At 43.1% G+C, this 23671-nt stretch overlaps 1 protein-coding gene across 5 annotated transcripts in view; it reads left to right on the plus strand.

The window, feature by feature from the left end:
- LOC119548884 (oligouridylate-binding protein 1C) overlaps nucleotides 1–23671 on the plus strand; it is a 63053-nt gene that overhangs the window by 15283 nt on the left and 24099 nt on the right. For 3 of the 5 annotated variants that reach the window (XM_037856533.1, XM_037856543.1, XM_037856522.1), the window contains one exon: nucleotides 4142–4301. In XM_037856533.1, coding sequence (XP_037712461.1) covers nucleotides 4142–4301 — 160 coding nt within the window. Of the gene's footprint in view, nucleotides 1–4141; nucleotides 4302–8725; nucleotides 8881–10471; nucleotides 11519–23671 lie in introns of those variants that run through there. The other 2 variants (XM_037856556.1, XM_037856551.1) reach the window with 1 other exon arrangement.

Below are 23671 nucleotides of genomic sequence, written 5' to 3' on the forward strand. Positions count from 1 at the left end.
TGCAAAGTGGAGCTGAGATGCTGCCCCAAAAAGCTGGCAGTCCTCAAACGTCGTTCCTATATCTTTGTTTGTTTGCCGGGACCGCCGCAGGCTGGCATATGCGAACTGGAAATTATGAGCGATAGTACGCTCCGTGCGCCTCAACGCAGTCTTGGGCTATACGGCTATAGCTATATAGCCCCGATACGGCTTTGGATCCGGCTCGTCTGCCGTGCTTCGGCACATTTGGCATTGCTCATACGACGTGTGGTCGCAATATGCAATGTTGCATGTCCTTCCGGAAACGGCTGCCAGTGCACTGAAAAAATAAAATTATAGCAGAAAATATAAATTTAATCTAATTGTATTTATAAGTCCGAATTTATTTAAATTCTCCATACTGTGAAATAATAAATGTTATTTAACCTAGAAATTGTTCAAAGCTAAGAGCATTGAGTCTCGCTAAAGCTCTTTTAAAAAACACTAACTTAAATAGGTTTATAAAAGAAATGGACTTTATAGTCATATATGGAGGTTTAATTAACTAATATTTTTCTGTGCATGGTAGGCAGCTGCATTCGGCGAGTATCTACTGCACTGCACTCTTGCCGATTGATGCCTTTGGCATGCTTTTGTGTTTGGCTCCGGCTGCAGTTTCATCTCCATCCTCAGCCCAATCTCCATAGCCATAGCCATCCCCATCCCCGTCATCATCCCCATCCTCATCCCCATCTCATCCCATCCCATAGCCGCAGTCTGAGTGATGTGGGGCCTAATTTATGGCCCGGTTTGCCTGCTGGCCCATTCCGCATACCGAAATGGCAAACGGCCACTGTCAAAGCAGGCCAGAAACTGCAACGGCAACTGGAACGGCGACTGCAGAAAATTGCATGGCATTAGATCGCCGATTGCCCCCGGAAACTGGGGTCGTATAAATTGCATTTCATACCTCGGCGCGCTGCTAATTATGCGACTTGACCCGACCCGAACCGAAACGACCGATCCCATCCAATTCAATCCGATCCGCTGCGGTCTCCGGAGAGCCAGCTGCCGGCCTCATAAATATGCATTACAGCATATACTTTCACCTGTCGCTGGACGCGTCATCCATCAACGTCCATTAGGCCGAAGAAATGCACCAGGAAGCGGAAGTGTTGCACACAAAACATACAGTGTAGGCAGGTGCCACTTTAACGACGACACGCAATGGGAAAATCAAAACAGGAAAGAGGGGCAGTTTGAGCCAAGGTTCTATTCCTAACTTTTTGTTTAATGTTTAAGCCTTAACTTGAAAGACATTTTACTTAACAATCGGTAAAAAATGTATTCTTTGATGAACATGACATCACAATATTAACTAACTTGCAAAAACACAACAAATTTAGAAATGAATAATATTTTTATTATTTCAGCCAAAACAAGGGATTAAAAATGTATTGTAAGAAAACAATACTTTTTAAATCTGTTTTCTTTTGCCTAACATTTTTCTGTATGTTTGATTTATTTGTTTTAAAAAGTGTAAGCTGCTTAAGTTGTGTAAATCAAGAACAAATGCCAGTTGTTAAAAGTTTTTAAACCAGCAGTTTTTGCTTTCAGACTTCAGCAGCTTGAGCTCAATTATCATGTAGGCATTTTCGCAAAAATCAAACGTAGCATATTTAATATGTCTGCTGGTCATTAAATAACAAACAATCTGGCTCCGTTTTCTCGGTCTTTACAGGAAGGCAGCCTGTCAACTGCCGCCGCTCCAGCCCTCCAATCCTCATGTAGTATATGTATAGTCCTGTCAGCGGCAACAACAAATGATAAAATGTTTGCGTCCAGCCAGCGACTTTCTCTTACTTTCATCTCCGGTTGGCAAATCGGGGAGTGGGGATATGAAATAATTTAATTTCGCCTGCCATGTTCGCCGCAGGCCGTCGTCCGCTGAATTTGTTTTATTAAAATCTGTACACTATACCATACTCGCACTGTACTGGCAAACACACAAATGAAAGAAATGAAATCAAATACTCAAAAATGAGCAAATAAGGCCAAACGAAACGAAACAAAACGAAGGCGCAGCGACAACATAAAAACAGAAAGAAATGTACAAAATATGTACACGATGGGGACGGGCAATTTTGTAATTTCTTGGTCTGGGGCTAAATCGCAAAACGCTTTGTTTCGCAGATTTCCTTTGACGGTTTGACGGTTATTTAATTTGCTCTCCCCCAGAAATTGGGCCACGAAATCTACGTAATCCCCGAGCCCACGACCCCCCGCTTTCTAAATCGAAGGCTGCGGGGGATTGAAAGTTGATGCTAATGCTATAAATGCTACCCCATCATTTGTCTTCATTCATCTTTGGCAAATGTCCACCCATCCGAGTTTCGAAACGCCACTCGAAATCATTAATTTCAAATATTATCCCCTCCTGGCAGTCCCCCACTCCGAATTGTAAATAGTAATACGAGCGGCATATTCATAAATACAAAATAACTTCAGTGCCATTTAGCGGCGCATTATTCGCCACCCCCACTTTTCAGAGTGTGAAGCAGTTGGTACACAAAAAGAAATTTTGTTATATTTTCGGATTTCCTACGGCATTGATATATACGATATTTTAGGATATTTATTTAGGGATAAAAGATGGCCCTTTTCCTTTTAAGTTTCAAAAGATTATAAAATCAAATGTACAAAATGTTATATCTGTTTCTTTATTATTTGCCTTAACATTTATAAAGACCTTATGTTGAAAAGAAGAAAAATATTAAAGACCAATAATTAGTTAAGTTCAAAATGTAGTACTTACAAGTTCCAAAATATAGTAGATATTTTAATATGTTTCAATTCTTTTTTTTAAAGTGCCTAAACCTTTTTTCATATTTATCGGCTCTATTCCATGTTCTTTATTAAGCAAACTAATCATGACCCTTTGTGGCCGACACGTGGCTGCTAAAAGTGGACCCGGGGACATCAAATAATGTGCGCTCTGATGGCCAGAATGGGCCCAGAATCCAGGATACCGAAGCTACAAGGATCCCTCTCTACAGCTTCAGTATTCCGTATTCGGCATTCCCATAACGCCGAGCATATTCAAGGTTCGCCCAGGCAAATCCTTTAAGTGTCATTCGGTGGCACCCCGAAAATTCGGTTGCATCGTTTGCTCTAGTTTTTCCTCGGGTTTTTCCTGCTTTTTTCCTCCTTTTTCCCCGAGTTGTATTTTCGCCAGAGTTGTTTGCTCACTTTTTATGCGTTTGGATTTGCACATTTGGACACTAGTTAATTATGTTCTTAGTCCCTTTTATGTCACAATTTTCATTTGGCAACATCAAATAAACTAAATGTCCGGCAGGGGCTCGGCCGGAAAACTGGGGAAAACTGTCTACCGCAATTGTCGTGGCAAGGTAAACAAATATGCGTATATGGCTGGCTGGCTAACTACATTGGCCATTGGCTGCAGTCCTGATCCTGGGCTGCCATGGGGTTCCAGGGGGTTGGATTTTGTGGTGCTTGGGGTGGAACAAATGTGCCTATTTGTAGCCGGGCTTGGGTTTTTGGACACCCCCCTTTGGTGCGGTCGCCTGCTATAAAATTCTGTGCGGAATGGACATTCGGACTTTTAATATGCTCGAGTAATGTCTGCATTAACAGAATTCATTTGCAGGACATGGCCAGCAGCCAGGACAACCCCATCCATGTGTGTGTGTGCGTATGTTGTGTTGTGCTGTGTTGGTGTGGAGAAAACAAATTTATGTCGTGCTACTTGCTGAAATTGGATTTCTGGCCGCTGCTCCCCCTGGTTGTTATTGTTGTCGTCACATCGTTGCTTTTTAGTCACCGAAATGAGAGGAAAACCCAAGGAGAAAAACAAAACTTAACTTAACCCACAGGACGAGGTCCTGCAGAGCGGGGGATGGGAATTTGTTTCCATTCCAGGTTTTAGTACGTGTAATCCTTTTTCATGATTTGCACGCCACTTCAGAGGACATTTGTCGGCCTTGGCATTAGTCTCCCGTTAGCCATTCGTCCTCAGCTCTCTCGGTCGTAATCAAGTTGAATGCCTCAATTAGGGCACTGTCTCCCTCGAAATTGGAACGACCTGGCACGTGTTTTTATTTTCATCTTTATCTATTTATTGTCTAATTTTAATGGTCCATCGGTCGCCTCTCCGTTGCAGAATGGCAAATTGCCCAGGAACCTGCCCGCCCTGCGTGCCATGGAAATGGCGCTGCGTACCAACTCCTTTGCCACGCCCCCAAGGGCAGCAAGGACCGAAAGAGGCGGACAGGACATGGAGGACTCTGACGAGGAAATGGAGTACATGCCGCCACTGCACAGTGAGTACGAGTGTTGCACTGGAAGAAAATAAATATATTTTTATTTAAATTACAAAATAAATTGGGACTTAAAAAATATACATCCTAAACTAATTATGGTATTTCTAATCTCATTAAAAATTATATATTTTACCTAATACTAATTTTTTGTAATACCTAACGTCTTATTAAAATATATTTTAAATTGTAGCATAGATTATACAAGATTATTTAAAAATTTTCTTCTGAAATCATTTCAATTTAATCAATGATATCTTGTAACAAATATGCCACTGGTAAGGCATTGGATCATTTCATAAATATGTCCAACAGACAATAACCTTAACGTGTGATTGACAAATGAGATAACAGCTGAGAGCCAAAATTGTCACATTTTTTTTGGCCGTGTAAAAGAGTCCCTTTCCCTGTCCAGTGGCAAATTCAATTAAAAATTTTTGAAACTGCTCCACCTGCACGTGCGTGACGAGCTTCTGACGTCCAGCAATGATGGTCGGGAGCAGTAGCACCTGGCTATCCTGATATCCTGCCAACCGACTGTTCCGGCGGTCCATTGGTTGGTCCTTTCGGTCCTAGAGTCCTTCAGTCCTTCGGTCCAGTGGTCCACTGGTCCCCGGCTCCGTTGTCAGAGCCACTGTCAGGCGTTTCAATTTACTTTTATGTCTCGCAGCCTTATCGCGGCGCAAATTGAAATGAAATCTTGACACAATCAGCATGCCCCTGCCACCATGCCACCGGCAGCTCAGATTCCCACATACAATTAAGTTAAACGCTGACCATCAATTATGAGACGGGCTCTAAGGCAGCTGGGTGCAAAAGTTTGTGGCCCAAAAATATACATACACAAACAAATAGCCAGGGCGGTAAATAGGCAAGCCAAAACAAAAAAAAAAAACAGGGGGAAAGCCGAGTCAAAGCTACAAAAAATTGTCAACTTATGCGAGAGTTCCTGCCCTTTCTCCCCCAAACTTTCCCGGATGTTTCGCTAAAGATGATATCAAAAACTTTCCTCTGAGCTGCCGGCAAACAAAGGCCGTAGCACTGGCAAATGGTCTCGGAATCTCTCCCCCGTTTATTTATATTAATATTTTTATCATTTTATGACAACTATTCAAATGTGAAAGACGCCTTGGCCTGACCACCTTGAGTCGGGATTGCGGCCGAAAACTTTTTGGCCCCAACTTAAATTCACTTTATTTAGTCGTTGTGTTGAGCAACCGTATTAATCCGCTGCCAGAGCGCCATTTACATTTCATTTGTGCGTTCCGCCCTTAAATATGATAGAATAATGAATGTATAAATCAAGACGAAACTTTCTGTAAGGCGGAACCTTGTGTGGTTGGTGTTTAGCATTTTATGTAATAAATCAATATAGGGGGATTTATGGGCTAGAGATTCTCTGGGCTGTCGTGCAAGGTCGTGTTAACTCTTTTTTGGGAGGGAAATGTGGGGCATTGTTGATGTTGGTTAACAATATCAATATGTATAATTAATACATTTTTTGTTGGCTTGAAATAGTAAGTTAAAAGTGAAATGCTTAACATTAAAATAATAACTAATGCTTAAATAATTGGGATACATGAAGCCAGCTATCAATAAATCATAGATAAACATTAGAGGTCTGAAAATCAAGGATAAATTTTCAGATTATATTTTTTTCCTATTATCCCTAAATACCAACTTGAAAATGCAAATTGCCAATAAAAGCAAACAACTTTTAGATAATCCGGGTACTTAAAGCTGGCTTCCAATAAAATATATTAATAAAATTCTGCAAATCCTAGGTAAATTTAAATGATATTTTTAAATGAAGACTGGCATTAAGGGGTCTGCAATTTAAGGCAAATTTGCATCAGCTGGCTTTCGTCTCCTCGACTTTCCCTTCCTTTGAAAACCCCGCGGCAGCAGCTGTAAGTGCTTCGCTTTGCAGCTGTTCCAATTTTTAGTGTAAATAACCCCGGCAGCAGCAGCCTTGTTTTTGCCCGCTGCTTGAGTTTTCCTAGCCCACCCTTCCGCCCACCCATTTCCCAGTCCCCCTCCCCCAGCCACCTTCCACTTTCCACGCTTTCCCTCTTCGGCACACTTGTCAATATGAAAATGTTGCTGCTGGGCCGCTGATGTTGCCGGTGGCGCTGCTGTTGCTGTTGCAGTTGCCGTTGCCGTTGCCATTCGCCGTTGCTGTTGCATTTTTTCGCTCACCTGAATGTTTGTTCAGTCAGAAAGTTTTGATTTATTTACGGCGCAAGTTTTACATTTTACACGACACTCGCCTCCAATTACACGCCGCTGCCACTGGCACAGCCAGCAACCCTTCCAACTGAACTCATTTGCACATCAGCAACCCTCGGCTGCAGCCCTAAAAAAGGAAAAAAATGGGGGGGAAAAAGTAAAACTGAAATACTTTCCTTCAGATTTTAATCGCTCACGTGAGTCCTGCGAAGGTGTGTGTGTGTGCAGTTGCTGTTTGTTGTTTTTACATATTTAGTCGCAGGATAATGTGTCGCCGAGTTGCTATCGCCGTTGCTGTTTTACTTTCTGCTGCTCATGTTGCTTTTGCTTTTTCATCATTGTCGTCACGGAAAAGTTGGTCATTTGCATAATGCAGCAGATACAAAGATATTTAGGCAGCCACCAACAGAGGCCGAAATTCTGTAATAGGTCAATGCTAATCATGTTATAGAGTAAGCAGAGTTTAAGCAAATTGAATTATTTTGTAGGATTTTTAAAGGATTCCATCTTACTATTGAATCTTTATCTTAATCTTAAAGGATCTTAATAATCATCTAGTGTAAGATATATATCTAAGCTTTAAAAATATTGAAACAAATGAAAATTATATATTTGTAAATTAATATTAGTTGAGTACATTTCAAAGTATTTTATATGCTTTTCATCATTAAACCCTTAATTTAGGGAACATTTAGGGACTATAATTATGCGTGCGACAAGGTTCTCTTCTCTTTGCTGAAGGTCTTGCCCTGCCGTCGTTGCATGCAACGTAAACGATATCTGTTACACCATCGACGTCATTTCGTCCTGCAACGAGTGTTTGTGTTTGTGCCTGCCCCATGAATATGCAACGCAGAGTTTGCCTCGTTATTCCGCCATGTGAGATTGTTATGGGTATCCGTATCCGTTTCCGCTTTGCGGGAAATCGATCAGGAGGCCGCTTTGAGATACAGATAGAAGATTGTCGCTTTGGCCTCTCATCTCCAAACTACAGTTGAACTTGCTTAACTTGACCAGTGGTCTTTAAGGCTTCAAAACTAGCATTCGACTCAGTTAATTTATTATTTTAATATTATACTATTAAATGCCTTTCAAAACCTCTTAAGATAATGAAAATATTTATATGATAGAAGTATCCTCTTAGGATAGTTAATAAAAACAGAAGCCGTGGGAATTAAATGAATTTTAGTCTTAGAATTTATTTAAGCGGATGTTCGACTTATGGAACTTTGAGCTTGGAAAGTCGTCTGAAGTGACCTTGAAGAGCTGCCACCTCTTCCCCCTTTGCCTGACCAAAAACCAGAGCCATTTGAGCGACTCAGACCCATCTTGGCCACTTTTCCCTCCACATGGCCGCAAAATGCTGCCCAGACGTCTTTGGGCCCAACGTCTTTGGAGGTCTGCGTCTAATACGCTTTCGGCGCAGAGTAACAGTTGCTAAAATGTTTTCCATTGTTTTCACGCTCAACAAAAGGCAGACAATTAGTTTTCTTAAACGACAAATCAAGTAGAAATTAAGTGGTGGCGGGCAAGGGCAAAAGCAGCCGCAACGAGCTGAGTGCTGCGGGTGGTTTGGGTGGCTCTGGGTGGGTGAATGGGTGGCTGATCGGGTGGTTTAGAGTGTACGGGGAGTGATAACAAAACAAAAGTGGATTATTGGCTCTCGAGCGCATAAACAATAGCATGTGGGCCAGTGTGTGTGCGTGGTATGGGCCTTTGTTTGTTTGCCTAGTGTAAAGCGTTTAAGAACACTCCACTCACGACTCGGGGTCTTTTGCATAATGGGTAAGAAGGCGCTAATCTGTAATTCAAAACCGCTGTTAGAATCAAACCTTGCTAAGAAAAATGATGGGGCGGATTAACAGAACAAGTTAAAGCCTTTCGTATAACAGTAAGATATGCCATAATATCTGGTAAATGTAGGGAAATGTTCCAAAGGAAAAATATAAAGAAAATCCTGGAAAAACCCACAGCCAGGACAGCAACCTTTTCGAGATTCCACATGCGCATGCCTGAGAGAGAAATTTTCCTGCCAGGACTTCGGTTATCGTTCGGGAGTTTTCCTTATGGCCAACACGACTGCTAGTCAGTCGGCAAGGATGAAAGGATTTCGGAGCGGCAGCGACGCCGGCAGAATAACGGTTAACGACCGGAGCGGTACGATGTGTTGACTATTTGTGAGGCGGACGAAGGCGCTTCGCTTTCAGTTTGAATTGTGTCCTCGTTAAGAAAGGATATTCGTTACATTGTTGTTAAGTTGTTATTATAATTTCACAAACAAACCAACCAACCAACCAAAAGCAAACCGAAAGCCAACTGCTCGCTAAAGAGAATTCAAAATAAAAACCGAAAAGTAAGAAAAAACGAAAAAAAGGAAAACCAGAAATCGACGAAGTGAAATAAACGAAAGCCGAACAAACGAAAAACTAACCAAGAACTGAATGATGATAAAAAATATATTATAAAAAAAAAATAAATATTAAAAACTTGGAGAAAGAAATACAAAAAAAAAATATTTATAAACAAGTTATATATTTATTTCAAACAAGTTTCTTAAGTTGTTTTCTTCATTTTAGTGCTGACTGCTTAAGTGTTTCGAAAACGTTTTTTTTTATTTGGTAAAAAAGTGTTACTGAGTTTTCAAAAAGACTTTCGTTGCATAAACTTGTCAAGTGTTTCGTATAGAATGATGTGTGTATTGCAATTTGAATGTATTATGGTTTTATTTGAGATTTTAGAATTTTTCTAAAAAATCATTTCTAAGATTTTTCTAGAAAATCGATTTGAGTGGCGAATTTTTTGATAACGCTTAACCCTTTTCGGGTTCCTTGGCTCCGTTGTCACCCAGGCAAGCATCGATTTTGGCCATATTTACATAGCCAGAGCCACAACGCTTTTTGCGTGCATGTATTTTGTTGTGCCTGTTGTGTTTTTGGCCATATCCACATTATGTACAACTACGGGCGTCTGGCACTTCGGCTTGTGGGCCACATAAACCGACAACGAGCAGCCAATAAATGCTGCCTGCCGACTGGGTTCTTCCTATATAAAAAGGACACTGCAGCTGTGTGTGATTCATACTCTCGTCCTCCGGCAAACACACATACACTTTATCGTGCAAAAAGGGAATGCTGGGTGCCGTATGTATTTTGTATTTTTGGTGTGGCCCCTGCACTCGTCCTGGTTTCTTTTTTTCCGTCTCTTTTTTTGCCCGCGAGTGCTTCCGTGTGTCCTGGGCTCTCGAAATAAACATAAAAATATAAGTTTATATTTATATTTATACATAGCATTTGTCTGTCCGTCCGTCTCCGTGGGCGAGATATAAAAACCGGAAGCGTCTGATCCTGACACTTGCCAACACTTGGGGCGTACAGGGTGTCAGGAAAGAAAGGACTCCGGGTCCACAGCATGCTTCCACAGCAAAAGCACGGCCGCATCTTTCAGGGTCTGTCGTAAAAATAAAGCCCCAGCTCGGTTTCTTGTGCGTGGTATTTTTTTTTTGGCACTTGTATTCCGCTGCTTTTATTATTATTGTTATAATTTTTTGCCGCTGAGCTGGCTGAGCTGTCTGTTTCTGCTTTTGGCACTTAGACATTGCGTTACGCGCATAACTTTTTATTTTTTGTTGGCTCATGTTTCTGCGCTTTGTATGCGTATGCCAGCGAGCACACAAATCGTAAAATATTAAATTTAATTTTTCAAATGATGTGTGAATGGCTTAGTCTTGATATATGATAATGGTTGTGCGTGGTATCCATAAAACCGAGCCAAGTCGTCAGTTTTATTTACTCTTCTTATGGTTCGAAGCACTTTGATCACACTAGCAGGGCAGCCAACGAAAGTTAATTATCCTTGTTTTGTTTGTTTATACTCATGATTTTCAGCTTGTGGTATATGTTTATTGTCGAGCTTAAACAACAATTTGTGTTTTAATATTTCCATAGAAAGAGATAACCAAAAGGAATCCACTTGCCTTGAGTGCTGGGGATTCTGTCTGGGAACATAATTCAAAAACCAAATGAACTTTTCGAAAACAAATTTCATTGGTCTGTGATAAGTGAAGGTCAAGCGAAGAGGAAATTTTTTATGAAAACTAAAAAAACAAACGAACCACAAACAACACGCAGCGGAACAAACGGCAAGGAAAACCACAAAAAAGGCAGCATTTTCCAAATTAGCAAAATTGTAGAAATTATTTAATGCATCAAATCGTTTGACCAAACAACAAGCAGCAGCAGCAACTGTGCGGTTTCACACAAAAAGGCGGCCATTCAAAAACCAAAAAATAAAAAACCAAATATATAAAAAAAACCAAAAACCTAGCCAAATTATAACACAATTTATTTATATCATCAACTGCAAGGCGGCAGGCACTTCATTAAGCATCAAAGCGAGCTGCGTCCAACCGCAGAACGTGCAAATTGCGCACCGCAACAGCAGCAGCAGCACCACCGCCCCCGGAGCCACCACTGCACCACTGCACCCCGCCAGCCGTAAAATGTTGGCCATGCCCACGCTGATGATGCCAGCCACCGCCCAGATGACGCTCAGCGCCGCCCACGGAAAGCCCTACGAGACAAAGCTGCTGGCCATCCACCAGACGCACCTGCAGCAGCAGCAGCAACAGGCACCCGCCCCCCCGCAGCAGCAACAGCAGCAGCAGCAGCAGGCGCAGTTGCAGCAGGCCCCCAACGGCAAGCAGCAGCCGCAGCAGATGACCATTGTCACCACGCAGCAGCAGCAGCAACAGCAGCAGCAGCAGCACCCCCAGTCGCAGTCGCCGCATCAGCAGCAGCAGTCGCAGCAGCAGGCCGCCGCAGCAGCCGCCGCTGCCGCCGCAGCCGCCCACCATCAGCAGCAGCAGGCGGTGGCCGCCGCCGTCTGCGCCGCCCAGCAGCAGGCTGTGGTGGTGCAGCAGCAGCAGCAGTACCAGATCCACTCGCAGCAGCAGTCGCCGCAGCAGCAGGTGCTCTGCATCTCGCCCAAGCAGGGTAAGCCCAAGAACCAGAGAACTATATATAGTTATCAAAAACATATTATCTTCATGGAGAATAATCTTGACTCCCTCTATAAGAATTTTTATCTCCATGCATATTTTACTTATATATCTTTAAAAAAAGTCTACTCTTCAAGAAGAAAAATCTTAAATTCTTCTAAAAGACTTTTTCATTCCATGTAGAGATTTATTTATTTTCCTTAAGAATTTAGAAATCTATATGTAGTTACATAATATATATATCCTTCAAGGAGAAAGATTTTGACTCCCTCTGAATAACATTTCCTTTTAATCCCAACTAGAAATTATATTCATTGTAAAGGATCATTATATCTTAATTAATCTTGCTATTGAGATATAATTTTTGATAAATTATACCAAGGCATAATGTGGCTTCCGAGCAACTGAACAATTAAATGAGATATAATTAATGACCTAGCTATATTTATAAACAATATAAATATCTATATATTCTGCCTTTCTAACTGGTGGCTTAAATACTTAAAAGTTCCCATAACAAATGTTATTTTTAATGATTTTTGCACTGAAAGAAACCTACTTTATAGACAGACGAGGCTAACAGGGTTCCAGAAACACGGGGTCAGAGATCACTGCATATAAAATCAATCATTTATGTTCATGAAAATATTATTTCCCTAGCCCTTCGACTTTTAAAAACCTCTCCCATCAAATTCCTAAGCTAATACCCACATTAGTGCTTCCTGTGCGTAATTGTCATAATCGATATGTTGATGGGCTGGCTAATAAATTCGTTCCCCGAAACAGGGGAACTCCTTTGACGATTCCCTGATGGATGAACGACGACGGTCCCCATCGAGGTGTGGGCCCAGCCTATTTGTTTACGAGGACCTCCAACACTTTGGGCACTTATCGATTGGCTTTTATTGCCTGCCTACGCCTATGGCCTATGTATTCTTAGTCCCAGTTCAGTCCCAGTCCGAGTCGCAGGTCCTTACAAATTTCACGAGTTTTACGACCAGCTCGAGCAGTTCAAGTAATGCTTTTTATGGTTTCGTCGTAAAAGTCGGCCAAGCCTCTAATAGCTGTCTAATGTTACTTGGCCTCAGAACGAGGCCCGCGTGTTTGTCAAAGTTTACGTTTTCACTTAGCCTCTAAAAATAAAGAAAAGTACGGAAGCACACAGACACCTATCCGATCCTATCCGTATCACAATTATATGTGCAAAGGTGTCTGCCCTTGTTGCTCCCTGCTAAATCAAATAGAAATCAATTTGAAATTATTGACAATTTCCACACTGGCATTGGCTCAGTCAATCGACTCGATTCGATTTTGATTTCGACTCCCTGATTCAACGATTTTGTCATAGTTGGCATTCTGACTAAACGAAAGGCAAACAAACATACCATACCATACTCGTAGGAAAAGCAAACAGACGGCGTGGGCGGAAGAGTAAATACCAGGGAAAGGGGGCGTGGCCCTTCAGTCTGTCTGCTGTTGTTTTTTCCTCTTTTTCCCTTAGACTCAGAGTTCGAGTGAAAAGCGCAAGACAAGACGAGGCAGTAAAGTGCAGCGGACAACGCGGCGTATACGTAACATTTAAACGCACGTCCACACTTGACCAGCTTTTCCAAGACAGGGAATTGAAAATCGAACTGGAGAACTGTGGAGCTGTGGAAAGAAAAGTTTCTACTTTCGCCAAGTTTGCTGCCGTTGCTTTGCGGCAAATTTGTTTTTAAATTTGCCGAGTGTCTGCTGAAATTCTCAATTGAATTCGTTGTAAGATGCAGAAACAAATTGCCAAAAGCGAACGACACAAGAATGCGCTAGTTGAGAGTTGAAAGTTGTGAGCAAACAGACAAAGGCAGCGTTGAATTTGGCTTATAAAGTGGCTCCCCTTTTTGTCTGAGTGTCGCAACCGGCAAATGTCGTCCTTTGTTAAGGACACTAAGGACGTTGACTGATGCGTTGGCACAGCTGCCAAGTAGCCCCCGCCATTGTTGTCCGCCCACCTTCTCGCTTTTTTTCGGGTCTTGGGTGGGCCAACTTTAAACAGGTGATCGATTTTCCTCTTTGTCACTTTGGCGCTTCGTTGGCCAATCGAAAATTTAATAAAATGTGGCGGGTCGAATTTAATCCGCTTGCAGGCGGCTTGCGACACCTATCATATATTAAATATGGCATATTTAAATTATAAAATAAATAAAATAAAGTGAAATAAAATTGAGCGCGTAGAGCTGGCAGATTATGGCTGATTTTGAAGACCATTTAGCTGCTCTCATAATGGAAATTATATATATTGTTTTTATTTGTCCAGGCTCTACCCCGATTTGCATATTTATTTTATGGCCATAGTTTAAATAAGCATATTAAATGTTTACCGAATGGCAACATAAATTTATATATAACTGCAGTTGAAATTAGGGAATTTACAGAAAAAGACCTTGAATATATTGGGAAACTCTATAAATTCCGCTAGAGAAGCCATTAAGAGCCCTGTAATTAGGCTGATGAATTCAGAGCTGCGGTTCGTGGGGAAAAAGCACCCCTGAAAATGGTGAAAATAAATTTAGTTCGGCGTCTGCTGCTGAGTTAATGCATTTTCCGCTTCCATAAGCATACACAAAGACCGATTCGTGTGCGAATGTCGAAAGTCCTTCGAAAGCTCCTCCTGCTCCTCCCTAATGATAATGATGATGATGATGACGATTATTATTGGCAGGCAGTGTGCATTGCATGCCGAGTGCATTTTGTCAACCTGCTCGCCGCTAACTCATCGCCCATTATCGTCATTATTGTGGCCGTTAAGTACGTTTGCCGCCATTATCCTTGGCTGGTCCGTCGTCTATCCTCCAACGTTTATCCTTCCCCCGGTCCTCCCTGCAGTTATTATGTTTTAAATATGCCAGCAGCGTGCTACGTATATCTTGGGCATTTTTTCTGCCAGAATGCCTCGACGATGCTGCTCAATGGTTTTTAAAATTGAAAACTATATATCAATTGTGCCTAGGCCAAGGGGATAGTTTGTCGGCTGGCTGGCTGGCTGGCAGTCTGGACCGGAGGCATCGGCATCGGCATCTCCTTTGTCTGGCTGGTGTTTTCCCGCTTTTCCGCTTTTCCGTTCCTTCGAGGTCTCCGGCTCTCTCCTTATGGGCTTTCATTTATTTGCTATTAACCTGTCATTGTTCATTTTTATTATTGTGCGGTTTTTATGCTCGCTTTTTGCGCTTTGTCCTCGCCATTTGTTGTTGCAATCGTGTCTCGCGGCATTTTCCCAGCTCGCATGTGAGTGTGTGTTTGCAATAAATTGTTATTATCGCCCCGTTGCAGCATGTCGTCGTTGTCCTTTTGGAAGGACTTCGCCTTGTCCTCCGCAGACCATGCAAAAGATTTATAACTTTTATTATTATTGAAGCTTATTTGCCGCTTTATCTGGACGGCCCCCTCCTTCAGGACACTGGTTCACAGCTCAGCCATAGTTTACGACTGGAAAATCAATCATACGCCATGTTTGACGCCGAGTCAAGCCATCGGAGCATCACCTGCCTGCCAGTTGGGATTCCTGGAGTTGGGGTATCCTTTGTTTCCCCGGTTGTCAACGTCGTTTTGTATTAATTTTTCACCGCCACCCGACACTCATTGATGTTGGCTGTCATTAATGTCTTTGCCCTGCTGTCCATTGACTGTCCACTTTGGCAGCGACTTTGTCTGGCTGCAAGGCAGGTGCAGGAATGCAGCAAAGAGTTCCCGAAGAATGCACTGGGAAAAATTAAGACTCTTTATCAATCAATTTGAAATGTATGTAATATTCTGAAAAATTCGCTTTCGCATTTTTTTTGAGAATTCATGCATAGCTTTCTATAGTTAAAACTAAGAATTATATTATCATTTCCCTCTTGCTCTAAAGAATTCGCGGTCTTATTATGTTGAAGAAATCATGTAGGGTTTTAGGTGGTTGACACAAAGAAATATGTTATCATGGACTGTATGCTGCAGAGTACTTGTGCATATGCTCAGATTATTTTTTTCCCCGTGTGACAGCATATACAATACAATATATGGCATCCAGTATACTAAAGAATGGGACACTCCCCTCACGGGCTGGTCACTTAATTCTGTAGGAGGCGCAAGTGGGCTATGGATTAGTATGCCAAGTGACGTCCAGCGGCTGATGCCTTGTTATTAAGTGGACGCTGCAGTTCCTCCTCCAGTTCCGCTCCTCCACTTCTCAACCCCTTTTTGGACTGAGGGAAAACTTTTTACAAACGTCACTTCTGTCCAGAGGACGCCCTGGCATTCCGCCTGATTTTCCCCGCTTTTCTCCTCGGCTCCTTTCTCGGCCTTCTTTTGTTTTTGTTTTTTTGCTAAATGCCAGCAAACAACAAAAGCAGCATAAGGCAGTTTGGACAGCCGGGATGAGCATACAACTACGTAGCTAATACTTTAGCAGCCGGATTAGGTTCAATTGGAGCGGGCAGAGGGATAAAGGGGAAAACGGGGCGTAAAAAGAGAGACATCCTGGCTGGATGGAAAAAAATCTCAAGCCCACACACAGACACACATGCAACAAGGACGGCTAGAGAAAAGGACCAAGGAATAAAAACTGTTGTAGCAGGCATTAAAGTTTAAACGTTGGTAAATTCCTACAGCTTCCGCTTTGTTGGACTTCATGACAGTCACTGCGGGGACAATGGACCGCTTGACTGGACAAGGCCAGGTGGGGGTGGAGGCGGGACAGGACCTCCTGTGGTCCTGTGGTCCAGCCAGGTGCGTTGGTGTGCGTGATGGGTGCAAATGAAAGGACGATTACAAAAATCGATCAAGTTGCCTTGAGGCAAAATATAGTGTTACAACTGTGTCATCTAGGCTGGAACAACTAGGATTAGATTGATTTTCATTTTGTTTGTTTAATTGTTCATAGACTGAATTATCCATTCCTTGATTGTCAGAACTTTTCAAGGACCCCTTATATCTTTATTTTCACACCGTATCCTAGTGACCGTTGCCTCTCGTTTGTGTCGGCTAAAAAGGACATAAAACGTGAATACTTCCCCCCAGATGCGCTGCGGTCGCAGATAAAAATATTTGGCGGGGCATCATAGCACGCACATGCACTTGGACATAGGGTGCCAGCATTGTGCTTGTTATCCTGCGGGCACACAGCATACACATCCACTTTCACAATCGTCAATCATGATCAATGTTTTATACGTGTGCACATATACAGCATTTTAAATGTCAGCCAGACTCACATGCAAATGTCTGGTCCTCTTCCTGTGGAAAAATCGATGCCACTGAGCCGTTCCGTCTGGCAGCGGCTTTAAGGTCCGCCTGGACTGGGGTGGAGGTCAGGCAGGGGGTCAGCAGGGGGTTGTCAGGGGGTCAGCAGCTGGGCAGCCATTTTGCCAGTCGGGTTGCAGGGCGCCTTTGCCTTTGTCTTTGGCGCCTGTTTGGAGGCTGTTGCAGCCACAGGAACTGGACGCAGAAACAGGCCATGTCCGTGGCACCGGGCACAATGCAGCAGTCAACGCATTTGACAATGTCAGCCGGGTGGCTTAAAGGGGCTTTCCCAGGGGGACTCCGGAAACCAAAGGTTGGTTCAAATCAAGCTGAAATTTCCAGGGGAATTTTACCAGCTTTTAAAGTACTTTTATCTGGAAAGCCAACATTTTAGGTCATTTTTATTCATTTAAGAGTATAACAACCAATTTAATTTAAATGTAAAAAATAATCTAGAGAACTTTCTTTGAAGTAAACTGTAATATTTCTTAATTTAAGGAACCTATTTCAATGTAATAAACTTCCTTAAATTTTTATGGAAATTTTCTGTGAATGTTCTAGCTAATTTAATTGTCTTCCAAAGTTTTAATAATTTCCAGTAAATTACCCTAATATTGTTGTACTACAATATATTTTGAAATACGGAATTAGATTTCATTAAATTAATTAATTTTGGATAAGGACCAAATACCACCTTCCATACCCCTTTCGAAATACCTCCAACCACTGCCCTGTTTGCTTTGGCTGCTGCTTGTGCTGGCCATGCGATGGTGCTATCTTGGTCATCCTCCGGCCATGACCATCGTCAACAGGATCCTCCTCGAATGACTAACAGCAGCTGCGGTGCCTGGCGTCGACTGCGGCAGAGTTCAGGCAGCAGCAGAGGCAGCAACCGCACAAAAAGCCACAAAGCCACATCCGTCTGTGCGCCGCTTGGGTCGCTCGCTACTCGCTGCTCTTGGGTCGTGGCCTGTCCTGGCCTTTTGTTCTCCAGCTGCCGCGTGACCAGCCAAACAAGCAGCACCACCCCCTGAGAGCCACCCCAGCATCACCCACCACCCAGCACCCACTGCACCTCCACGCTCCCCTGACTTTTGTGGCATCCGCGACACTTCCCCGTCCGCTGATTTGTATATTTCGTGGCAGCATAATTTATTGATTGAGTGTTTGGCCAGTCCACAGCAACCACCGAATGGGTCGTCCTTTCCCCAACCACCCATGACCCAACACCACCTTGACCCACCACCCCCCTTTCGCCCATTCACCCTTTCACCCCATCTCACTTCCAATTCCGACTTTCAATTGTCATTGCGAATATTTCAGCTCGTTCTTTTTGCAGCGTTTTGTTTTGCTGGCCCTGCCGGTTTGATTTTGTCAGCTACGCTTTGTTGCGCTTTTCGCCTGCTCTGTCTGTCCCGCTTTTCCTGATTTTCCACGCTTTTCCCCATCGCTCTCCCTTTCTGTTAACTGTGTTTTTGCATCCAAACTAACACCAACCGCCGATCCACCGACTCCGCTGAAAATTTAAATTGGTTTGTTTTGTACTGCGGCGGCTTCTGCTGCACTGTAAAAAATTATCTGTATTTTTAAAAATACCATTTTAATTAATGGCTCAGTTTATTATAAACGGGAACATACTTAGAATATTTTTCTTTTATTTTAGATATATTTCTTTGTACTTGAAATATTATGTCAAAAAAATGATTATTGAACATATTGTATATTCAACATTTGGAAAACCTAAAAATAAATATCTTAAACTTAATTATTATGTGTTTAACCGACAGTTTAGCTTATAAAATATTTATTGTCGATTTCAACAGATTATTAAAACAACAAAAATTAAAAATAATTATACTTATTATATTATTTTTGAATAGATCCGCTTTTTTCCCAGTGTCCTACTGCTTCTGTTTCCAGCAGCGCTGCCATAAAATTGCAAATTGCAATTCGCTGGCAGGTCTTGGTCTTTTTCCACTTTTCCCCCGACTTTTCCGCCTTTCCTCCCCGCCCTTCCCCCACTCAAGATGTCTGGCAGACATCAGCGTCATGTTGCGCATCGTTGACAAAGTTACGAGAAACTGTGGTAAATTTTATTTGAATTTCCAATGCATCTGCTGCCGCTTTTCTCCTAGCCCCAACCCCAGTAACCAGCTGCTCGTTGCGGTTGGCAAGCGTTGATGAATGGAATGCAGTTAACACCCGAAAAGCAGGGAGCTCTTCCCTTGATTTTTCCCCCTCCCACTCCCTTACTGTTCCGTATTTTAGCCACCAATTAATCATGGCCCTGGGCAATCACTTTCTGCTTCATTAATGATTGCAGCCAGCCGCAAAAGATAAGCCCTGGCAGAGCAATTTTTAATCATAATGGGATCTCGGCTCCCAAATCCCACCCAGTGCCATGTCAAACTTGTTGAGGCCGCCTCGAGGATGCGGGCTTCATTGGTGGCATCCCAGGGCCAAGACAAAGACAACATGTCGAACGAGGGGCCAAATCGTGTGAGGTGGCACGCTTTAATGATAACAATAAAACAGCTCACACAGCGCGAGCAGGCATCAATGTCACACATGTGGAAAAGCCGGGAAGGCGGGAGGAAAAGCGGGAAAGCACCAGCACAACTTTCAACTTTCGCCAGGCAGGGCAACGAAAATAAAAGCATGAGGGTGTTTTTTTGAGAAGTTGCGACAGCATGAGCATCAGTAGCGGCTTCTGCGTTAAATCAAAAAATTATATAGTCATATAGTCGGGTGCACACATGCTTGGTATGCTCGGTATTTAGGTGCGGGCCCTCTCCAGAGTGATAAAGGCGATAAGGATGGCAAGGAAAAGCCACGGCTGGCAAAAATTAATTTATAATAGGCATCCTTTATGAGATGACAAGGCTGCTGAGTAAGATAATGGCATCAAAAGGCGTAGCTCGTCGGGATTTGTGGCCCCAAACCGGTCGGTCGTTCGCATGTTTGGCAAATAACGAAATTACTTAACGCCGGCGAACGATGAAAGCTCGGGGAAAACAGGATGAAGCTTGTAAGCTGTTGCTAATAAATATTTAAAAATGTTTCTGGGTGGGGAAATGGGAAAATGTGATTTTAAGCAGAGCAGAGTAAAAACATTCCCCCTTGTGAACTGGCAATTAATTATGTAAGAGGAGACGGTGGCAATTGACATGGTCAAAAGGCGGGTCAATGAACCCCCCAAAGGTCCTTCATTTCAAACACCCAATTTGGGTTTTATACCTGTCTCGTCTATCGCCATCTCTTCGGCCTATCCAGCCATTAACCATCGCTCATCGACATTAACTCACTCGAGCTGCACAAACACCATGGATCCCTGGATCCAAACTGATACGAGGCAAGCGCAATAAAACGTATTTTATGAGCAAATTATGTTTATTAGTGCGTCACAATGTCAACATTATGCACGACAAAATACATATTAAAAAGCGAGTATAAAAAATGAAATATGAAGCCTCGTACACAGGGTCATAAAAGTATGGCTTTTTTGGCAGCCAATTTCAAGAGTAAGGTAATTCTAGAGCCCCGGCTCAAAAGGACCGCAAGCCTTAAAGCAGAGTGTTGGTCAAAGGGCGGCAAAGGCCAAAGGGCAGAGGGCAAAAAATGAAAAAAAGGACGAGATGCAGGACTGCAGGCATTGTAATGCGGCCTTGTCCGCTGTCTACATTGTGGCAGCAGATATAATTCGATTTGCAAGCTATCCCCATACCGCACGAGCACACGATTCGAATATGAAAATGAAAATCATCGTAAAATTTCTGGAGGAGTAAAAAAAATGGGTTCACTGAAAGTATTTTTTGGAAACTTCGAACCCGAATTCGAAAAGTTTTTAAAATACCTATTAAGGAGGTAAATATATTTAAAGATATGGCTAAGTATTTGAATATATATATTTTTATAAAGCCCATCTTTGGATAAATATTTTTGTATAAGGACTTATAAATTAAAATAATTGTAATATTTTTGTTGTGAGAAATAAACATTACCTTCTGAATTATTTTTTTTATGGATATTCAGCCGACGAAAAGATACCTTAGGCTTACCTTCTTATTAAATGTACAATTTTGTACTTCCCCCTGATTTTTCTTTAGGCTTAAAAATTCTTATTAAATGTACAATTTTGTACTTCCCCCTGATTTTTCTCCGTGTAAGCGGCCAGAGCTGAAGCCAACGAACCGGACAACAACAAGCAAATTACAACAATGGCCGGGCAACATTGTTGCATCACAGAACGCGCCGCGATGCATGCTAAAAGTAATGCACAATGACAAACGCTCGCCCTGAACCAACGCCACCACCACCACCACCATATCACCACCGAATCCGGCTAAAACCCCCGGGGGCGAGTGCCACAAAGACTGGGCCAGCATATAAAAATAGTGGCTGGAAGGAGGAGGAGCGAGTGACAGGAGGCGGTCGCCTTTGCCTTTGCGATTGCGATTGCTGGTGCAGCCCACGCAGGATGGCCAACGCGCATGACGCGCTCCTCCAACCGCCGCAAACTCACTGGCTGTTCCGCTGACCCACCGCCCCCACCTTAACCCGCCGGGAGCCACCCAACCACCCAGCACCACCCAACCACCCAGCACCACCCACCAGCGGAAGCTGACGAAATGTTGCCGATGAGCATTGCTAACGATGTGGGCAAGAACAACACAACGCCTACGAGGACGAAGCGATGACGAGGACAAAGCCAGGACGAAGTCGGCAGCAACAAAATTGCAGCTAGCCACTTTCTTCTTCCTGGGCGGGAATTGCATTATCTGCTCGTATGTGTCTGTGTGTTGCGTTTTTATTTGCCGTCTGCCGTCTATGTGTCTGTGTGTCTATGGCTTTGTTGCTATTTTCTATTTTCCAGCTTCGGCTGGCCATATTTCCCACCCACTTTTTGTTTTTGCCCCACTCGTCGCTCGTCGTCGGCGGTTGGGCGTAAAACTTTTAAATTAGAAATTTTTGTTAGTTGCAGAAATCGAGGGTGGAAGGGGTGGAAAAGTGAAGTGTTGGGACGCCAGCACTCAATAGTTTTTTAGTTAGTTAGTTTAGTTTTTTGTTGCGCAGTTGTTGTTCATTTTTTTTTTTGTTTCTGTCCGCTGCATTGTGGTTTCCATTGGCACTCGCCAGTTGCTATTAATTTTTAATTTTTTCTTTCGGCTTTGCCCTTGTATTCCCCTTTTTTTTCCCGTGGCAGACATCAAAGTTTTAATGCAATTTGGTCTGGGGTGTTGAATAAGTAGCAGCCTGAATGATTTGTAAACAATCCCAGGGCTTATGCGAAATTGATGAATTTTATTTCATTCTATTAACCCTTTTCTGCGCTCACAAGAAAACCCATTAACATTGTGTGTGCCCACAAAAGTAGGCAATACTTTTCTTTGGCTTTATGCCTTTGTGCACCGCACCCCAAACTTGTTATTACCTATTTGGCCAGGTCTGCGAGGTTAACAAAAGACGAGGTGATTGAAATTTGGCCACACAAAAGGGAAAAAAACCCCTAGAAGCCAGAGATAATTTCAGCAATAGGCGTCACCTAATGGCATTCCGCAAATTGTTTGTTGGATTCGGAGGGCGAGGGCAAACGCCTGTCAAAACGGCTGAGATTCAGGACTTCGGGACTTACTTCCTTGCCTGCCAGTCGCATAAAAAAAAGGTTGTCATGCTGCCAAGAAGCGGCGAAGACGATGACAAAAAACAACAACTTAATACCCAGCTGATGCCTATTAAGCACAGCATTTGCGGCACCCCCACCACCCACAAAGCACCCATTTCCAATCCCACCCACTGAGCAGCACTGCGTGTGTCTTTCCCTGATTTTGTGGCTGTGATATTTTCATTTGCTTGATTTGTTTTGGCATAATTCTGCCATCTTCTCGGGCTTTCTTTTTTGCGGTCGTCTGGGCCTTGGTAAATTATTGGGAATTTCGTTGTGGTTGTGGAACTCGCATCGTTTGGGTATTGGCAAACCGCAAATCAGCAGTTTCTGTTTTTTTTTCTTTGTTTAGCCGTGGCCTCCCTTTTGGGTTCGCATTAAGCATTCGCCATGGTGGCCCGGGCTCCACTAATTTGGCCATGCCAAGTGACGATGCACACGTAGCAGCAATAATTTCGGCTAATTGCTCTCTGAACAGCAATTTAAATGCGAAATGAATTCAGTGAGGGGAGGCCACAGCCGCACGCCCACAAAAGAGGGCTAGAAAATAGTTTCATTCGTAGCTTCTGCTACTGCAGTTGTAATAAAATTACGCATACACTGCGTACGCCCACTGGCCACTGCTGGCTATCTGCACATATTAAAAACGAGTTTGCCGGACTAGACCGACCCGCATTTCGCAACAACTGGCTTGTGGAATCTGTCTCGTCTAGTCATACATACATGTCGAGTATGACTTTCATTGCAATTCATATCTGAGGAGCAGACATCGCTCGGAAAATGGCAGAAATTAAATTCGTCTCTCGACTGACAAATGTCCCCCGAGTGGGCAAAACCAGAAAAGTACTTGACGATACGTAAAAGTCAAGTCAAATTGCAGGGGACTCGCCATCGCCATTCCCATTCCCATTCCCTTTTTCATAAGTCAGCTTGTAATGTTGTTAAGCATCCAAAGATACTGTCACTGTAGTGGCCACAGAATGGAGAAAATGGAGGGTGGCGGGTGGCGGGTGCCTAGGATCCTGTGGGCAGGACTCTTCTGGCTGTATCTGCAGCTTTGTATCTTTAGTGCTGCCGGCGGAGTCGGCAACTTCAACTTGGTCCGGGTTTTTGCTGCTGGTCTGGCTGGCTTCTGGTCTGGGTGGTGGCTGAAGAGCAGCTGATGTTGATGATGATACACACTCAAGTGCGCTTTGGGTACAGCAGTTGAGTAAATACACAAACAGG

The sequence above is a fragment of the Drosophila subpulchrella genome, chromosome 3R (genome assembly GCF_014743375.2).
Source record: "Drosophila subpulchrella strain 33 F10 #4 breed RU33 chromosome 3R, RU_Dsub_v1.1 Primary Assembly, whole genome shotgun sequence".
In the NCBI taxonomy this organism is placed as follows: domain Eukaryota; kingdom Metazoa; phylum Arthropoda; class Insecta; order Diptera; family Drosophilidae; genus Drosophila; species Drosophila subpulchrella.